Source organism: Vitis vinifera, chromosome 12 (assembly GCF_030704535.1).
Source record: "Vitis vinifera cultivar Pinot Noir 40024 chromosome 12, ASM3070453v1".
NCBI classification, from domain to species: Eukaryota; Viridiplantae; Streptophyta; class Magnoliopsida; order Vitales; family Vitaceae; genus Vitis; species Vitis vinifera.
Genome location: NC_081816.1, coordinates 18,548,248 through 18,565,791, shown reverse-complemented (window position 1 = coordinate 18,565,791; position 17,544 = coordinate 18,548,248). Strand labels below are relative to the sequence as shown.

The 17,544-nt window shown below is 32.3% G+C and overlaps 1 protein-coding gene across 1 annotated transcript; it reads right to left on the bottom strand.

Moving 5' to 3' along the window:
- Nucleotides 1-932: 932 nt before the first annotated feature.
- Nucleotides 933-14,887, bottom strand: LOC100246412 (disease resistance protein RPV1). The gene is given in 9 exon segments (XM_059740941.1): nt 933-1,244; nt 2,451-2,519; nt 3,724-3,759; nt 3,761-4,443; nt 4,562-6,706; nt 6,805-7,149; nt 7,273-8,037; nt 12,444-12,801; nt 14,149-14,887. Coding segments are annotated over 9 exon segments (4,923 nt in total). The 5' UTR covers nt 14,646-14,887; the 3' UTR covers nt 933-1,219.
- Between the last annotated feature and the right edge of the window lie 2,657 nt (nt 14,888-17,544).

The following is a 17,544-nucleotide window of genomic DNA, read 5'->3' as shown; positions in this document are numbered from 1 at the left end:
TTTGTATATCATTTGGTCTACAATTATCTCATAATCTATTACAATACTACACAAAACAAAGAAGCATCTAAAATACTTTAATAGATGATATTTAAAAGCAAATTAAAGTCAACTCACAAAGACCTTGATTAATCAAAGTAGAAATATTTGGAATATAGAGGTTTGACCAATTGAAATAATTCAACTCACAAAGACATTTTGTTTGAAGAAAGATCATATCATTAATTCATAAAATTCAATTAGAATCCACAATTGTAAGATAGTGATAGTATTGAACCATGAATATCCCACACATGTATACATGCCACATTAATAGATATGATTTTATCAAGAAGTATTATTGGTATCTTGAAACACAAAGACAAGTATTAAGTTATGTTTAGTTTCCAAAAAGCATTAAAAAAAATGTTAAAAAAAATATTTGTTTTATATTTGGTATCTCATGGAAAATAGAGAAAAAATTAAATATTATTATAATTTTGTGTGTAAAATAGGTTTGAAATAACAAATAAAAATAATTTATTAATTTTAAATATAATTCTTTTATGTTTCTCCACATTTCCTTTCCTTGTACTTTTTCTCTTTATTTTATTTTCCTCAAATTTTTTAAAAAACAATCATAACATTAGATCGAGAATTATTAACCATGAATCAATAACAATTACGTTGGATTGATTAAGTTGAAAGTTGGCTCTAAAAAGTAATAAACCACCGAAGTTGACAAACCAAGCCGAGTAAGATTAGGGAATGGTATTAATTTAATACTTTTAAAAACTTGAGTTAAAATGTGATGATTATAATGTGTGAAATGTGAAAAACCTTTGTCACAACATGAAAGACTTAGCAACAACTTCAATAGACTTGAATTGTCTAAGTGCCACATGAGAGCTTAAGAAATACTTAAATTGGTGACACTTGTCTTCCACCATCTATAGAAGCTCCAACCACTAACTTGAAGATACAGAGAGGGTGACATGCTTCATATGCAACATCAAGGTCAATTACATACCCACAAGAATTGACCATAACCACACATCTTATGGGCAAAAACATATATCAATTCAAGTTTTCATTTTTTAACATTCCTAATTCACACTTTCAATACACAAATTGTACCATCTTTCTTGATGGTCATGATTGTAAGAGACTAATCATGTGCAAGAGTAGACCACCTTAGCAACATTTGGAATCTCATTTGCATCTTGAGATTAACTTCTCCTCATTGTCCTTGTTTCCACCTAAAGCTAAAGAATAAAACACAACATTTCAATGTCATTAACATAGTACAACAAACACACTGTAATTATTAACACAAGTATATTTCACAAGGTTGTGTCTGATTTCCAAAATTCATTTTCATGTTCCTTCGTACTTGGATTTTTTCATGAGAAAATAATTTTCATGAGGATTTTTCTTTCCTTATACTTTCTTGAAATCAAACATAGTGATAGGGAATCACATATCATTAGATACACTTCATGCTAATGAAGCTAAAATCATACCCCTAAAATGTTCAAATATAACATAATCATCAAAGGAACTAAAAACATAATTAATAGATATTAACCATTAACTTAAGAATTAATTTAAACATATATAAATTATTGTTTACCTATAATAATAGTAAGGAATTTATAACTAACTATCATGCGGTAGATGGAGGATTTAATATAATGATACTTAGTGCCTTATACCAAGCACATGAGAAAAAATATATATCCTAGTTAATTGTCAATTGCGCTACCACTTTTTTTTTTTACCTCCTAAAACATTAAACTTATGTTTTATTTTATTTTTTAATAATTGAAAAACCTTCCTTGGCTAAGCCTATAGGACTCTATGGGGAACCAAACCTCAAAGTGTTAATCGCGTCACAATAACTAGCACTAGATAAATTCAAAGTATCATTAGTGGTAGGATTCAAACTCAGGACCATGTGTCACTTAGTGGGACCACACTTCTCAATATTTGCCTTCACCAATTGGATCACTCTAGTGGGTTTAAACTTATGTTTGACTTTAGTGAGTACCAAGGAAACAATAAAAAAATGTCAAGAAAAATGATAAATGTTTGGTTTCATTGTAAAAAATATGGAAAAATTAAATATAATTAAAATTAGTTATACATTTTAAAACTTATGTTTGAACTATATACATTTTAAAATTATTTAATTTTTATATAATGAAGCAAAATAATTGAAATAAGATTGAAGAAACATATGAAAATAATTGATTGACTTTAAATCTTGTTTTTATTCTTTTTCACTTTTTATTTCCTTTTAATTTTTTTTCTCTATTTTCTTTTCCTTATATTTTCCTTTAAGTTTTCCAAAAACCAAACATAATCGCACAAAACAGGGATCAAGGGAAAGAGAAAATAGTAAAGAAGTTGAAGAGGCTTTAATCAATTTTCTACACGTACTAAAAGGATAAATGAACAAAATGACTTACCAATCAGTTGTTAGGAAAAAACATGAAGTCCACCTGCAGCTACCACATGTGATTTCGTTCTGATCGGTACTATCACAAATTTCACTTAAGATTAGTATGATCATTTGTTAAGTAAACTTCACGAGCATATCACAAATTTCACATAAGTAAATATAAGATTAATCCAAGACTTCCATCTCAAGAAATAGACAATAAGTATGCATGTTTAAAAATGTTTTAGCATACTTAAAGAAATTTAATTCTTCAATACAAAAACTATAAACAATTTGACTCTTAAAACTATTAAAATCAATATATGGGAGTTTCATTATTTACTGCCATCAAGTAAGAGTGTGTTTGAAAGTGATTCTAGAAAGCATTTATAATATTTCTAACAATTGAATGATAAAAATTTTCAAATATTAAAAATATTAAGAGTACGTTAGATCCTGTTTGACAGTGATTTTAGAAAGCACTTCTAACTTTTTTAACGTTTGAAAAATTTTATCATTCAAATGTTAAAAATACTAAAAACATTTTCCAGAATTACTACCAAACACACTATAAGTTTTTACATATATCTACCTCATAATACATTCAAATTTAACTTCTAATTTGTGTACATGATCTTCTCTAACTAATTTTGATAACTTATTCAAATTTTATCTTAAAAACAAGTATAAAAAAAATTAATTAAACAAATAATTAATTAATGCTATCTCTAATAAGGTAATGAAGAATCCCTAGAGCTTCATAATCACTTTGTAGAGGTTTTTATATAACTAATTAAATAAATAAATAATGAAAAAAAAGAAAAGAAAAGCAATTCACTCTACCATATCTATGCTATATATGTACAAAAAATAAAAAAAAATAAAAAAATAAAAAAAACTATACATGTTTTTAAACTAATGATGACTTTCAAAGTTAGTTGAAGTTATTTTTCATATTTTTTGAAAATGAAGAAATTCTATAAAACGTGGTACATGCATAGTTATGATATCAATCACTATAAACTATGTTTGAATCTTAGAGAGTACTTAGGAAATAAAAAAAACACTGAGAAAAATTATTTTTTATGCTTGGTTTTTCTATAGAAAATATGAAAGAAAATAAAATATATTTAAAATTGATTAGAGATGTATACATTTTTAAATTATTTAATTTTTATATAATGGAGAAAAATAAGTGAAATGAGTTTAAAGAAATATACAAAAATAGTTTATTAACTTTAAAAATAATTTAAAAAGGAGAGAAGTTAGAATACATGAAAAAGGGTTGATAATGCACTTACTGATGGAGTTCAAAGCGAGAGATGGGTGTTGGGTGCTCCCAATCTTTTATAATGTGGCTCCTCCACTACATCGGGTAAGGAATCATCACGTCTTCTCTTACGGTTTCCATCAGTGCCTTCAAGTATTACTGATCCAATGTCACCAAAATTCCCAAGAAGATCTAACACGATGGGAATATGGTAGTGTTCATCATCTTGATTAGCCCCATGAACATTACCATCGGTATCTTGTAATGCTGATCCATTGTCACCAGAATTCTGAGGATGCTCCAACATGGGCATATGATTTTGTTGATCTCCCGCAAATATAAGATTGATGCCGCATTTTTTTATGTTTATCAAATAACTCTCAAATGAAGCATTAATATGTGTGTATTTATGGTGATGCTCTTTCGGAATAGCAATCTTAGGATAGCACCAAACCCATACCATCAAATCTTTAAAATCACACGAGTATCCATGACAGCATTCATCCTTGAATTCAAATCCATTGCCATGTAAATTCAATTCACACTCGAGAAAAAGATAAGGTTCATCAAAATCAGATGTAGGAATATGCCGATAAACACATGATACAACAAATCCTAGGAAGTCAGGATCTTCATACCAATTCGTTGGAAGCTCTGTTGTTACTTCACTTCCCATGTTCTGATACCTTATCCACTCTGGAATTCCATTACTTTCAGGAATAACAGCACCGAGTTTCCAGCATTTCAACTCCTGCACAAATTATTATGTAAATATTGACTTCAAATAAAATAAAAAAAGGTTTAAGTGGCATAATTAAAATATATATATATATATATATATATATATATATATATATATATTAAATTACCTCCGTTGTGGATTTCAACCAGTTGAGGTGGCAAAGCCAGAGCAGACCTGATAAATCTTCCTTGCTTGTGCAAGGGTATGCGTCTATTTCTTGTAGACTTGAAGGAAGCACCAGAATTTGTCCAGCCATTTTGCATTGACTGATATTAAGTTTTTGCAGATTGCAAAGCTGATTGCTTATTAATCCTTCCCACAGGTCTGAGCAGCCACCGAGCATAAGTCTTTCAAGATTTTTCAACCTAGAAATGTTGGTGGGAAGATCCTTAATAGCAGTATTTTTTAAATCAAGATGAATTAAACTTTTCATGTTCCCTCCCTTCTCTGGAAATTTCTCAAACTTTGAGCAATCAGAGAGAACAAGAAACTTAAGAGATTCCAAGTCTCCAATGCTATCAGGCAGATCCTTAATAGCAGTATTTGTTAAATCAAGGTCCATTAAACTTTTCATGTTCCCTCCCTTCTCCGGAAATTTCTCAAACTTTGAGCAATCAGAGAGATCAAGAGACTCAAGAGATTCCAAGTCTCCAATGCTATCAGGCAGATCCTTAATAGCAGTATTTCTTAAAAAAAGCTTCTTTAAGCTTTTCATGTTCCCTCCCTTCTCCGGAAATTTCTCAAACTTTGAGCAATCAGAGAGATCAAGAAGCCTAAGAGATTCCAAGTCTCCAATGCTATCAGGCAGATCCTTAATAGCAGTATATCTTAAATCAAGCTTCATTAAACTTTTCATGTTCCCTCCCTTCTCCGGAAATTTCTCAAACTTTGAGCAATCAGAGAGATGAAGAGACAAAAGAGATTCCAAGTCTCCAATGCTATCAGGCAGATCCTTAATAGCAGTATTTGTTAAATAAAGCCACTTTAAGCTTTTCATGTTCCCTCCCTTCTCCGGAAATTTCTCAAACTTTGAGCAATCAGAGAGATCAAGAGACTCAAGAGATTCCAAGTCTCCAATGCTATCAGGCAGATCCTTAATAGCAGTATTTTTTAAATCAAGCTCCACTAAACTTTTCATGTTCCCTCCCTTCTCCGGAAATTTCTCAAACTTTGAGCAACCAGAGAGATCAAGAAGCCTAAGAGATTCCAAGTCTCCAATGCTATCAGGCAGATCCTTAATAGCAGTATATCTTAAATCAAGCTCCATTAAACTTTTCATGTTCCCTCCCTTCTCCGGAAATTTCTCAAACTTTGAGCAACCAGAGAGATTAAGAAACATAAGAGATTCCAAGTCTCCAATGCTATCAGGCAGATCCTTAATAGCAGTATTTCTTAAACAAAGGTGCCTTAAACTTTTCATGTTCCCTCCCTTCTCCGGAAATTTCTCAAACTTTGAGCAAAATGAGAGATTAAGAGACTCAAGAGATTCCAAGTCTCCAATGCTATCAGGCAGATCCTTAATAGCAGTAAATCTTAAATCAAGCTTCTCTAAGCTTTTCATGTTCCCTCCCTTCTCCGGAAATTTCTCAAACTTTGAGCAATCAGAGAGATCAAGAGACTCAAGAGATTCCAAGTCTCCAATGCTATCAGGCAAATCCTTAATAGCAGTATTTTTTAAATCAAGCTTCTCTAAGCTTTTCATGTTCCCTCCCTTCTCCGGAAATTTCTCAAACTTTGAGCAATCAGAGAGATCAAGAGACTCAAGAGATTCCAAGTCTCCAATGCTATCAGGCAGATCCTTAATAGCAGTATTTATTAAAAAAAGCTTCTTTAAGCTTTTCATGTTCTCTCCCTTCTCCGGAAATTTCTCAAACTTTGAGCAATCAGAGAGATTAAGAAACTTAAGAGATTCCAAGTCTCCAATGCTATCAGGCAGATCCTTAATAGCAGTATTTGTTAAATCAAGCTCCATTAAACTTTTCATGTTCCCTCCCTTCTCCGGAAATTTCACAAACTTTGAGCAATCAGAGAGATCAAGAGACTCGAGAGACTCCAAGTATCCAATGCTATCTGGCAGATTCTTAAGCTGATCACAGAATCTCAAACTTAAGGTAGTAAGCTTCTTCATATTTCCAACAGATGGGTGAATATCGATCAAGCTTACACAACCTTCAAGAATTAGTCTCTCCAAATTTGGCATGCTTGAGAATTCTGACATTTGAATGAGATTCCTTGAGCAACTTAGATCAATGACCTTTAACCTTTCAAGATCCTGTGCCAAACGAAAATTGGTTTCAATAAAGACATAACAATCATAAATTTCAAAATCAATACAAAGATAAAGAAGTCATTATTAAATGATAATAATACCTTATGCCCTTGCCACAACTGTTTTATGTTGCTACACTTCAAGTGAAGTTCAACAAGCTTCTCTCCATCAAAGTTTGATGGTAAAAAATCTAAAGGATATCCATCCCAATAAAGATACCTTAACTCATAAGGAAATTCGAATTTCATGTCAAGTCGCATTTTAGAAGTATTTTTTATTATAGCATAATAATCCTTCTCGTGAATACCTTCAAAATGATGATAATAGACACCTGAATGAACTTTGAGCAATCGAAGACTAGTCATCTTTGCAAAAACATTTGAATCGAAGCATACTCTTTTTAACTTAGACAAGTCCAAGGATATTGTTTGAGCTTTTGGTATTTCCTGAAAAATAACAAGGATAAGGTAAACATAAATACAAACTAACTCAACTTATATGGATATGTAAGTTCTTATACAAGAATGATATTATTGAAGTTTATGTGAATTTATGCACTTGGCTCTTACCTTAGATGTTCTAAGTGCCTGTTGAATATCATGGGGATCCCACAATCTGCTCCATTGGTTTGGCTCATCAGGAAATTTTTCACGAACAATTTCACAACCCATATGTTGTATCAAATCATGCATAGCTATACGGTTGTATGGGAGAGTTATAAGACACTTGTCATTTAGATTTTTTATTCCAATTTCTGCAGGGAAATCACAAGCATCTAATATTCTTGACACAAAATCTCTATCTTCACCTTTAAAAAAACATGCAACATCAAGAAATATATTTTGTTCTGTACGATCTAATCCATCATAGCTTCGTCTAAGCACCTTGTGAATTCCCGCTTCAGGTTCTCTATCCAATTTACGCAATTCACTTTCCCACTGAGGTATTGTCTTCTTGAATAAGAGAGAACCTAGAACTTTTAGAGCTAATGGAAGCCCTTGACAATAGCCTACAACACGATGTGAGAGGTTTCTATAATCTGATTTGGGAAGATTTTGTTTAAAGGCATACAAACTGAAAAGTTCACAAGCTTCTTCAAAATTCAATCCCTTAACCTCATATAAGTCATCCACTTCTTGTACAGCTAACACATGTTTATTTCTAGTAGTTACGATGACTCTACTTCCTTCTCCAAGCCATTCACGATGTCCAAGTAAATATTCTAATTGACTTGGATCATCAACATCATCAAGAACCATAAAAACTCTTTTAGATAAGAGAATGTCCTTTATCATACCTGCTCTACGAGCAACACCATTTATATTTTGACTCCCCTGACCCCCATTTGGGGCTCATTTTCTGCAGCTTGATTTTGCCAAGTGTCACGATCTCAAGGAGCCACTTGTCCATGCATGGTTGGCTGTTGGGGCACCAGAGTGGTGTTTTTGATGGCCAACCAGAGGTCGACACGTGTCCAAAGAATCTGCAAAAAAAAAAAAAAAAAAAGCTGCAGACGGTTAGAGGAGCGTCTCCTACAGGCAGAGTGGTGGGGCTTTTCAGAGAGGATTTTTGGGGTCGTGGAGGAGAGATTTTAGGAGATGGGGGGATTCCGGTTGCAGTGAGGAGATATTTTTTAGAGAGGTGAGGCAGCTGCAGTGGAGGGGACCTGGCCGTTTTGGAGAGAAGAAGGGCAAACTGAAAAGAAGAAGGTTCAGGTATTATTTCTATGGGTTAGTTCTTCCATGTTCTGGCCGTCTCAATTTTTTTTTAGGCATCATGAAACTCTGCTTTAGTGTTTGAAGGTGATTGGTGGTATGCTTCTCGTTTATTCTTTTTATTTATTTATTTATTTATTTATTTTTTTCTCATGGAATTTGTACTTGCTTGTTCTCACATGCTGCTTGATCTCTAACTTGTTTCGTATCCCCTATTTTGAGATCTCTTATGAGATATCAGTATTCCCACCTCTGTTTTCTTTGTTTAAAAACTTGTTTGAAATTTGCTTTAATCCATTTTTACATCTGGGCTCATTGATGGTTATGGGAAAGGGGGCTTGTATGGATTCATTTGGTTCCTATCCATTGTACTCTGTCTTGGCTATCTTTCTCTGTTCTTGGTATTCATCCATGGCACACATCTGATTTCTCATCTCTGCCTGAGGAAGCCATATAAGAGTTGTCAGTGGGTCAACTCAGGTCTATTCTATCTCAGTGTGCCCTTACTGATTGAGAATCTCCAGTTTCGGGTTCATTTGATGGCCTCTGAGTAGCCAACAGTGTTGATGGAATCATCGTGGTATAGGATGGCTATTTGCTAATAGTGAATGGAAGCTCACGGGGGAATGTCAATGAAATGAGCAGAACGTGGGGTGTTGGTGTTTGCATTATAGAATTGCTTCCAGAGGGAAAAGACTGAATAAGATTTGAAGATGAACAGAGATGAAACATGAATCAGTGGAGATTGAGGTAAAATGACCGTTGATGAATGGAATGAAAGATGCTAAGTAACTATGCCCCGGAATATCACAGTGTTTTTTTTAAGATGCAGTCTGTAGAAGGTTTCGAAAAAGCATCATGTCTGCTTCATCAGTTTTGTACCCTCCATTTAACATCTACTCCTTTTGATATCCAACATCATTACTCCTTCCAAAGCTTGCTTTCTCAGTTTGTGAATGGTGACAGTGCCGCATCCTTTTCAAAGGAAAGTCCTGAAGCTATAGAATTCATCAAACAGGAAACTTTCTGGTCAGAAAATTTGATGGAATTGAGACGTATGGTCAGCTGGAGCTCATTCCAATTGGTCATGGTCTTTGTTTACCAGAAAGCTTGGAAGATCTGTACTTTGAGTGGATCCATTGGCCTCAGATATCAACTCTCTTTTGTGAGGATGAGTTTAGGTATACAAACAATCTGAGCCCTGCTCGATATTCTGAGATGCTGCGGATGGAGCTGCTTGCGATTTGAGAGGTCTGCTTTCAGGTTCTGGTGCTAGGCACCATTTTTCTTTAGGAAGCAGTGTTTTCATTGGACTCTGTTTTGCTTATATCAATGGGATGATGAGTAAGGAATTTCGGTGCAACTTTAAGGGGATGAAATGCATGATATCCACATGTACAGAGTTCAAATATCCTCCCATATCATTTGTCTCTTATCATGCATGCACTTAGGGCTATCCTTCAACGTACATTTCATGCCCATACCCACCATGCCCCTATACATACCCCTTTTCTCTCACCAGTTTCTGCTACCTATTGCACCCATCTCTTAACCTTTATCTTCATGCTCCAAGCTCATCTTCATACCACTATACAACCCATTTGACTCACTCATTCTTCATACCCATTTTCTAATATTTCCATCTCATTATTATAGTTTCTCTCTTTACTCCACATGACACCAACCCTCATGCATGCACCGGTTTTCTCATGCATTGGATTGTGCATCATATGATTTATTCAAAGAGCACGAAAAGAACGTCAGGCCGTGGCACCTATACAGTCTCGGATAGTGCGTGAATCATATGCGGGTGTATTTTTGTTGCCTACCTGTTTGTGCATGGTGTTTAACTTTTGAATCTCCAATGGACTGTAACAAGCAAAGCTGCCCTCGAACGACGCCGGCGGCAAGCCGCCGGCGGCGAAACGCCTCCACCATCACCACTTCACTGTCGACTCAGTCCAGCTGGGTACTAAATTCAGCCGCAATGTCTATCTCTCAATGCCTTGCGTAGCACCGTCGATGGGCATCATCACCGAATCTGCCATGGTCGTGGCCTTGACCACTGTTGACGCCAAAGGAAGCTTTTACCTGAAGGTGATCGGCACGAATACAGGGGTTTACTGTCAACCTAAGGGATCATCCTCTGGTTTGAAGATGCAAAGTCACGATACCTTTGATCCATACACCTCCAAGACATGACGTGTTGTACCTAGCCTTCAAAAGATTCAAGATCACCTCAGCTACACTTACCTGATGGAAGCTTAAAACATAGTCAAGATGTTTACGTGGAAATGGTTCTAAAGAAAGGTCACGGGAAAAGATGTACCTTGGGCGCTGGGTCTCTTCTTGGCTGGTTTATCTTTACATAATAGTACTGGAACCTCGAGGTTCTCTGCCGGCAGTAGCTATATATCGGATGAGCAGCAGAAATTGTCGCCACATCATGTTTATGGGAACAACCAAACTCCTTCTGGATATGGTGCTGCAGACTTCGTTTCAAATGCAACCTATGGAGCTACAGGTCCTCAGGATGCTCTGGTCGATGCTGGTGTTTCAGGACCCATGGGCCAATCTCCAAGTGTTGCTTCTGGATATAAAAGTCCAGGTTTTGGATATGATAATTACTGTGGGGAGTATGAACCGTTTTAGTTGAATGACAAGAATGCGCCAGTCATGTTTAGTGATCCCGTTTGAACAGCCACTACAATAAGGAGGTTAGATTATGGACCAGTGTATCGTAGTGTTGTTGTGATCCTTCAAAATGGCATTGTGCCAGTAGCTTCACAAGACGCCAATGTCCGGAGAGGAAAGTGCTTTTGGGAACACTGCATTCCAAGCATTGAAGACTTATGGGTGTGGCCTTGTTGAGTAAACTGGAAAGCTTGATCCTGTCATTAGCCGAGACGAAGAGATTTGGAGGGTCATCAGGATTCTTCCAAGGGAAACTAAGAACGACCCTGTTCTTATTGAAGAACCAGGTGTGGGTAAGACTGCTGTTGTTGAAAGATTAGCTCAGAAAATTGTAAGAGGGGGGCGTTCCTAGTAATCTCGCTGAAGTGAGACCTATGGCATTGGATATGGGTGCTTTGGTTGCTGGGGCAAAATATAGGGGAGAGGTACGTTCATGGTCTTGACATACCTGCCCAGGTCAAGGATTGCTGAGAAGCCACAGATTCAGAAATTGACCTGTTTTTTTCAAATGGGCTAAGAAAGGGATTTTCTTTGCATGGCCCTGTTCACCATGCAAATCTTAGTGGCCACATGACATCTCCTTTTACTTCTCTCATGTCACCATCCCTAGTTTTGAAAATAATTTTCCAAATCCCTTCATTCAAATAATTTTTTCGGATTTTAATCTTTTTAAATAATCGCAACTCTATATGTTCCTTCATCAAAAATTCCGTTTTTCCAATAACATTGGTTGCCATTTTCTCTTTGGCAATCCTTTTTCATTTTCTTTGTTTTTTTTTTTTTTAAATGTTTTAAAATAAGCAAAAATCAAATTTTGTAATTCTTAGTGATGGAATTTACAGATTTGGTTCATGCAAAATAAATGGGCTTTGGTGGGGGCCTACATATGAGATTTCAAGATTGATTAACTGATTGTTTGCTTCATTGGCCACATGTGATTGATTTACTTTATTCCTTGATATGCGCTTTATTATATATGTTCATTGTTCACTAACCATGTTTCATGATAGCGCATTCGTGATTACCGCCCAGGTACGCATCTATTCATATTTTGCTCATTCTTTATACATGCTTTGCTTCTCATATTGTGCATGATCGATTTGAGTATTCATCGATTTTCTTGTTGACTGTCACATCATCTTCATTCTATTAGTAGAGACCCGACATTAGGGACTTAGAGGGGTGCTACGGTCCGTACCGTACCTTCCCGATAAGTAACCTGACCCCCGAACCCGATCCGGTTTTTCACAGACCGCCTTTTCCAAAATAAGGAGTCACACTTAGGGTTTTTCTTTCTTATTTTGTTTACCCTTTAAAAAATAAAACAAAAATAAGTGGCGACTCCAAGTCATTTTCAAATAATCAATAAAAATCAATATTTCAAATAAAAATCGAGCTCGCCATCGAGTGGGAAACACATCGAGCAATCGAAATGCGGGGTCCACACTCGTCCATTCAAATTCGCAAGAAAGTTTATTATATATAACCTTTGCAATGGCAGTCTTACCTATCCCACCAACTCCATATATCCCAACAATACGAACATCACTTGATTCCATATGCAACCGCAAAATCATCTCTTTTACATGGGAATCCATACCAACTAAATTGTCACCAGCATCAAGCCTCTTACATTTCAATCGACGGTATATGCTAGCAGTTATTTCTTTAACTTGATTGGACTCGTACCTGCCAATTATAAGAGTACAACATTTTAAGCAATAAGCCACAATGGTAAATAAAACACATTAAGTTTGACAAATTTACGAGAAATAAATTAAAGTAGAACAATACCTATCAAAGATATTAGTTCATTTACATTTTTAGGACATTTTTCTTTGTATCAAGTATTCATGAGAATAAAAAATAAAACATAAATTTTGAATTTTGTTAGTTGTGCTCCTTGTGTGGCATTATCATTTATGCACATTTCCAAAACGCTTTAACAGCCCATGGCAATTAGAAACCTTGCAGGAGCAAATATTTTATTCTTTGACATTCGTTTTATATCTTGTAATGCCTGAAGCCTCGTTGTAGATATAGTACTCAACCTCTTAATATAAGAAGTTTTTAGTTTAAAGACCCCATTTTCAATTCCTCAAGCTTCAAAACTTATCTATCCTGCAAGATCATCTCCTTATTATTGATTTGTATAATAAAAAAAAAAAATTAAAGGCTTGCAAAAAAGTTATTCATTTATCTTTATTTTGAGTTGATTTCTTCAGCATCATCTGTAAGAAAATTAAGTGCCTAACCATTGTTCTTTATTGTCTATATATATACACACACACAAACTCTCAGGGAAGTTGAATTCCTACTAAATAATTTACGTCACATAATTTTGTTATTAGTAATTGTCACATAATTAATCAAACTATTTGGTCAAATAATTTTGTTATTGTTACTTGTTACATAATTTGATTAAGTTGTTCTATGAATACACAAGAGATTGGTTAATTGAAAATTTTGAAGCTCTTCAACAGATAGTAATAGTCATTAATTTTATTGTTACCTGTTATATAATTATTCAAACAAAATTTCAAATAAATTGATTAATTTTTGTAACATTAATGTGGATTGAATCTTGACAATTGAAAAATTAGTAATAAATTTTGATTAAATTAGTTTAGATATAGATTCTCATAAATTGACCTAAAATAGTAAAACTCATTAATTGGGTTTTAATAAGTTCATTCTACCATTTATCATGAATTCTAACTCAATATAATTGTTATTCTACTATTCTTTTTATAAAAAGTAAAGAAAAAGGAAAAAAACACTTATAAAAAGGTTAGAAAAAATAAATTCGTGGAAAAGATAGCTGATTTTCTAGAAAACACTTATAGTGAAAACATTTCCTATAAAAGAATATTAAACACATTTACACATAAAAGACTTCAACTAAAAGCATTTTGAGGAGAAATTTGTGCTTAAGTAGTAGACCTCCAAATAAAAAATTTGAGCTTATCATCACTCTATAAATGCAAAACTACTCATTCCTATACTTACAAATAGTTGAAAGGAAATTATAGTTACCCATCTAGTATATGCCATCCAGAAAGATTGGCTGCTTCCGTCAAGGCCGTCCTCCACCTTGGTATCTTGTCCTTCCAGTTTTCTTCATAACCGGCAAAGGCCTTTCCAAAACTTCCTTCTTGGTTTCGTACATGGGATGGATCCACATGATAGAAAATTGGGAAAACATGTCCCAGATCTTTGTGGCACTCCATGATCTTTACCAACTCATCCAAACACCATCTCGAACCAGCATAGTTTTCAGAGAAAACAATTACGGAAGACCTTGATTCTTCGATGGCTTTCAAGAGTTCTGGAGCGATCGCTTCTCCTCTCCTGAGTTTATCGTCTCTGAAGGTGCGAATGCCTCTGTTAACCAAAGCTTTGTAGAGGTGATCAGTGAAATTATAGCGGGTGTCTTCGCCTCTAAAACTCAAGAAAACATCATAAGTACTTGTTTGAGGGATGGAAGGAGTAGAAGAAGAAGAAGAGGCTCTGAAGGAGCTTGTGGAAGCCATTCTGGGTTTCTATCTCAAAAGTACAAAGACAGTTTAGAGGGGTTGATTTCTCTTCAGGATAGTGAGTAAATGAGGAGATTGTGCAACCCTAACTCATAATCTAAGAAGTTGGGAAGGCAAGGCGCCTTCCAGGAAGTGAAGAGGAAAGTTAGGGACAGCTCTGTGTCTCTCGGGTCATTCAATCTTGAATTAAAGCAGCTGACCCACTCTCTCTCTCTCTCTCTCGGGCCATTCAATCGTCATCATTACGCTCCTCTACTTCACTTCCCCACCAAGTTTTTCATTTTATTTAATATTTTATTTTTTCTTTAAGCACATAAAAAAATATTAATAAAAAGTTAAAGTAGACAGAAACTATATGTGCTGGCCCAGAATATGAAAATGAAAATATATTAAAAGAAAGAGGAATGGATTGATATATTTATTTTAAAGATGAATCTTATTATTGATAATATTATAATTTATAATAAATAAAAAAATAAATTAAAATAAAATGAAATGATTTTATTAACTTGAACTAGTCCATTTATATTGGAAAAGCTTTATCTTTGAAGTACAAATATTTTTGGAAGAAGGAAGAATAAAAATGTAACCATTAATTCTAATAAAAATCGTGATAATATTCTAAAGAGATTATTATTAAAATAAAATTTTAAATATTAAATATTAGAAAATGATCTTTTTTATACGCATATATCTAAATATAATTGAAAAATAATTTAAATCTAAATTAAAAATACTTTTATTAAAAAATTAATTCATTTTATGAATGATTTAAGAGATATCAAATATTTAAAAAAAATCAGTAAAATTATTATTATTTTAAATAAAATGAATTTTCACATGAAAATCAATCCAAGAAATAAAATGAATAAATTGAAAAAAAAAAAACTTTATAAGACATCCTGTGAGTATAGAAAAGCATGTACAATATAAAAAGGACATTACAATATAAAAAGTTGGGAAGACAGGTAGCTTCCTACTACCTTCGGAAAAGTGACGAGGAAAATTAAGGGTAACTCTCTCTCTCCACTGACTTAGATATTCTTTTCTCACTTTTTTCTTTTTCTTATTACCTTCGTTTTTTTTTTTTTTTTTCTATTTTCAAGTGGGACACCACCAAGTTTTTTATTTTATTTAACATTTTTTTTCTTCACTATATTCATGCTCTCCTATCTTACTATCATCTTTAATATATTTTGTTATTATTATTATTTAATTTTATTTTCTTCATATATTTTTTAAACTACCATCCTTTCATTTGGAAGATTAGAATATTGATGACAAAAAATAATAATTGTTTTACTTCATTTTCCTAATGAAGATATTGTTCTTTTGATAGATTTGTTGATGACTAATTATCATCACAACAAAACTAGAAAATACTATCCAACTCTTTTTTTCTTTTCCTTTTTCACTCTAAATAATTTCTGTATTTATATAAAATTATAGATAATGATACATTGATTTCAAAATTCAAATAATTATCTAACTTAAAATTAAAGTTTCTTTTTAATTTAAAACTTACTTATTTTCTAATTATGATATGTGTCACACAGGTCTATTCTTTTTTTTCAATATTCATAAATGTCCCCACTTCCATATTTGGAAGAAAACTATGATTAAAGTATACTTTTTCTTGATTTAATTTTATAAAATTTATAAATCTTATTTGAATAGGTATTTTACTTTTCAAAATTCTACAAATAATAAAATATGCTTGTTTATTTAATAGTAAACAATAAATTAAATTAATTATAATTATATTCATTATGACTAATTAATTTAATAAGAAATAATTAATTACTTATTATGTATTATCTAAACTTTTTATTCCAAATATTAATATTAGAAGATATGTATAGACATATGATAATTCTTCTAATTTCAATATCTTAAAAACAATCGTTATATATTTGAATTCATATTTTAATTTATTGATAAAAAAGAAGAAGAAAAAAATTAATATAAAAGTAAATAATAAATTTATTAAATTATTATAAGACGTAACTTCAAATTTAAACAAAGTTAGCTATTAATAAAAATAAATATAGGAAATAAATAAATAATGTATTAATTTATTATAAAACTTGATATAAATTGTATGTCTTTGAATTACAATTTGAAATGTTATGTTTTTTTAAACAAATAATAAAATTTCATCTTATCCTCTCTCTAAGAAAACAAATATGATTTTACCAATTAATATAATTATTTAAATAAATATAAATGTTTTAAAATAAAATCATAAAATAGGTAGATATTAATTGTTTATTAAATAATTATAATAAAATTTATTAAAGAAGAATGGGTTCATCTATTTAGAATTAATAATATATTTATTTTCTAATATTCTATCGATAAATCTTATTATTGACCAATTGTAGTAAACTAAAATAAGAAGAAATAATTTTATTAATTTGAAGTAGTCAATTTAGTATTGGAAGGGCTCTATTTTTAAAGCAAAAAAATAGTTTTATATTTTGGAAGAAGGAAGAATAAGAAAGTAGCAATTAATTCCAATAAAAATCGTGATAATATTCTAAAGAGATCATTACTAAAATAAATTTCAAATATTAAATATTAAAAAATAATCTTTTCTATATACATATATACATATATAACTAAGGAATAATTTAAATAAAAAATTACTTTTATTAAAAAAATTAATTTATTTTGTGAATGATTTAAGAGAGATCAAATACTCTTTTTTAAACTAGAAAAAAAAATATAATTATTTAAATAAAATGAATGACATGAAAAAAAAAAAAAAAAACTTTGTAACATGTCCTTCTTAATATTAGTATAGTAAAGCACATGAAAATACCATACATATCTTCTTCATCATTCCCAAAATTCAACAAATGTCATTCAAAAATAAGTCTTGAATTGGATGTCA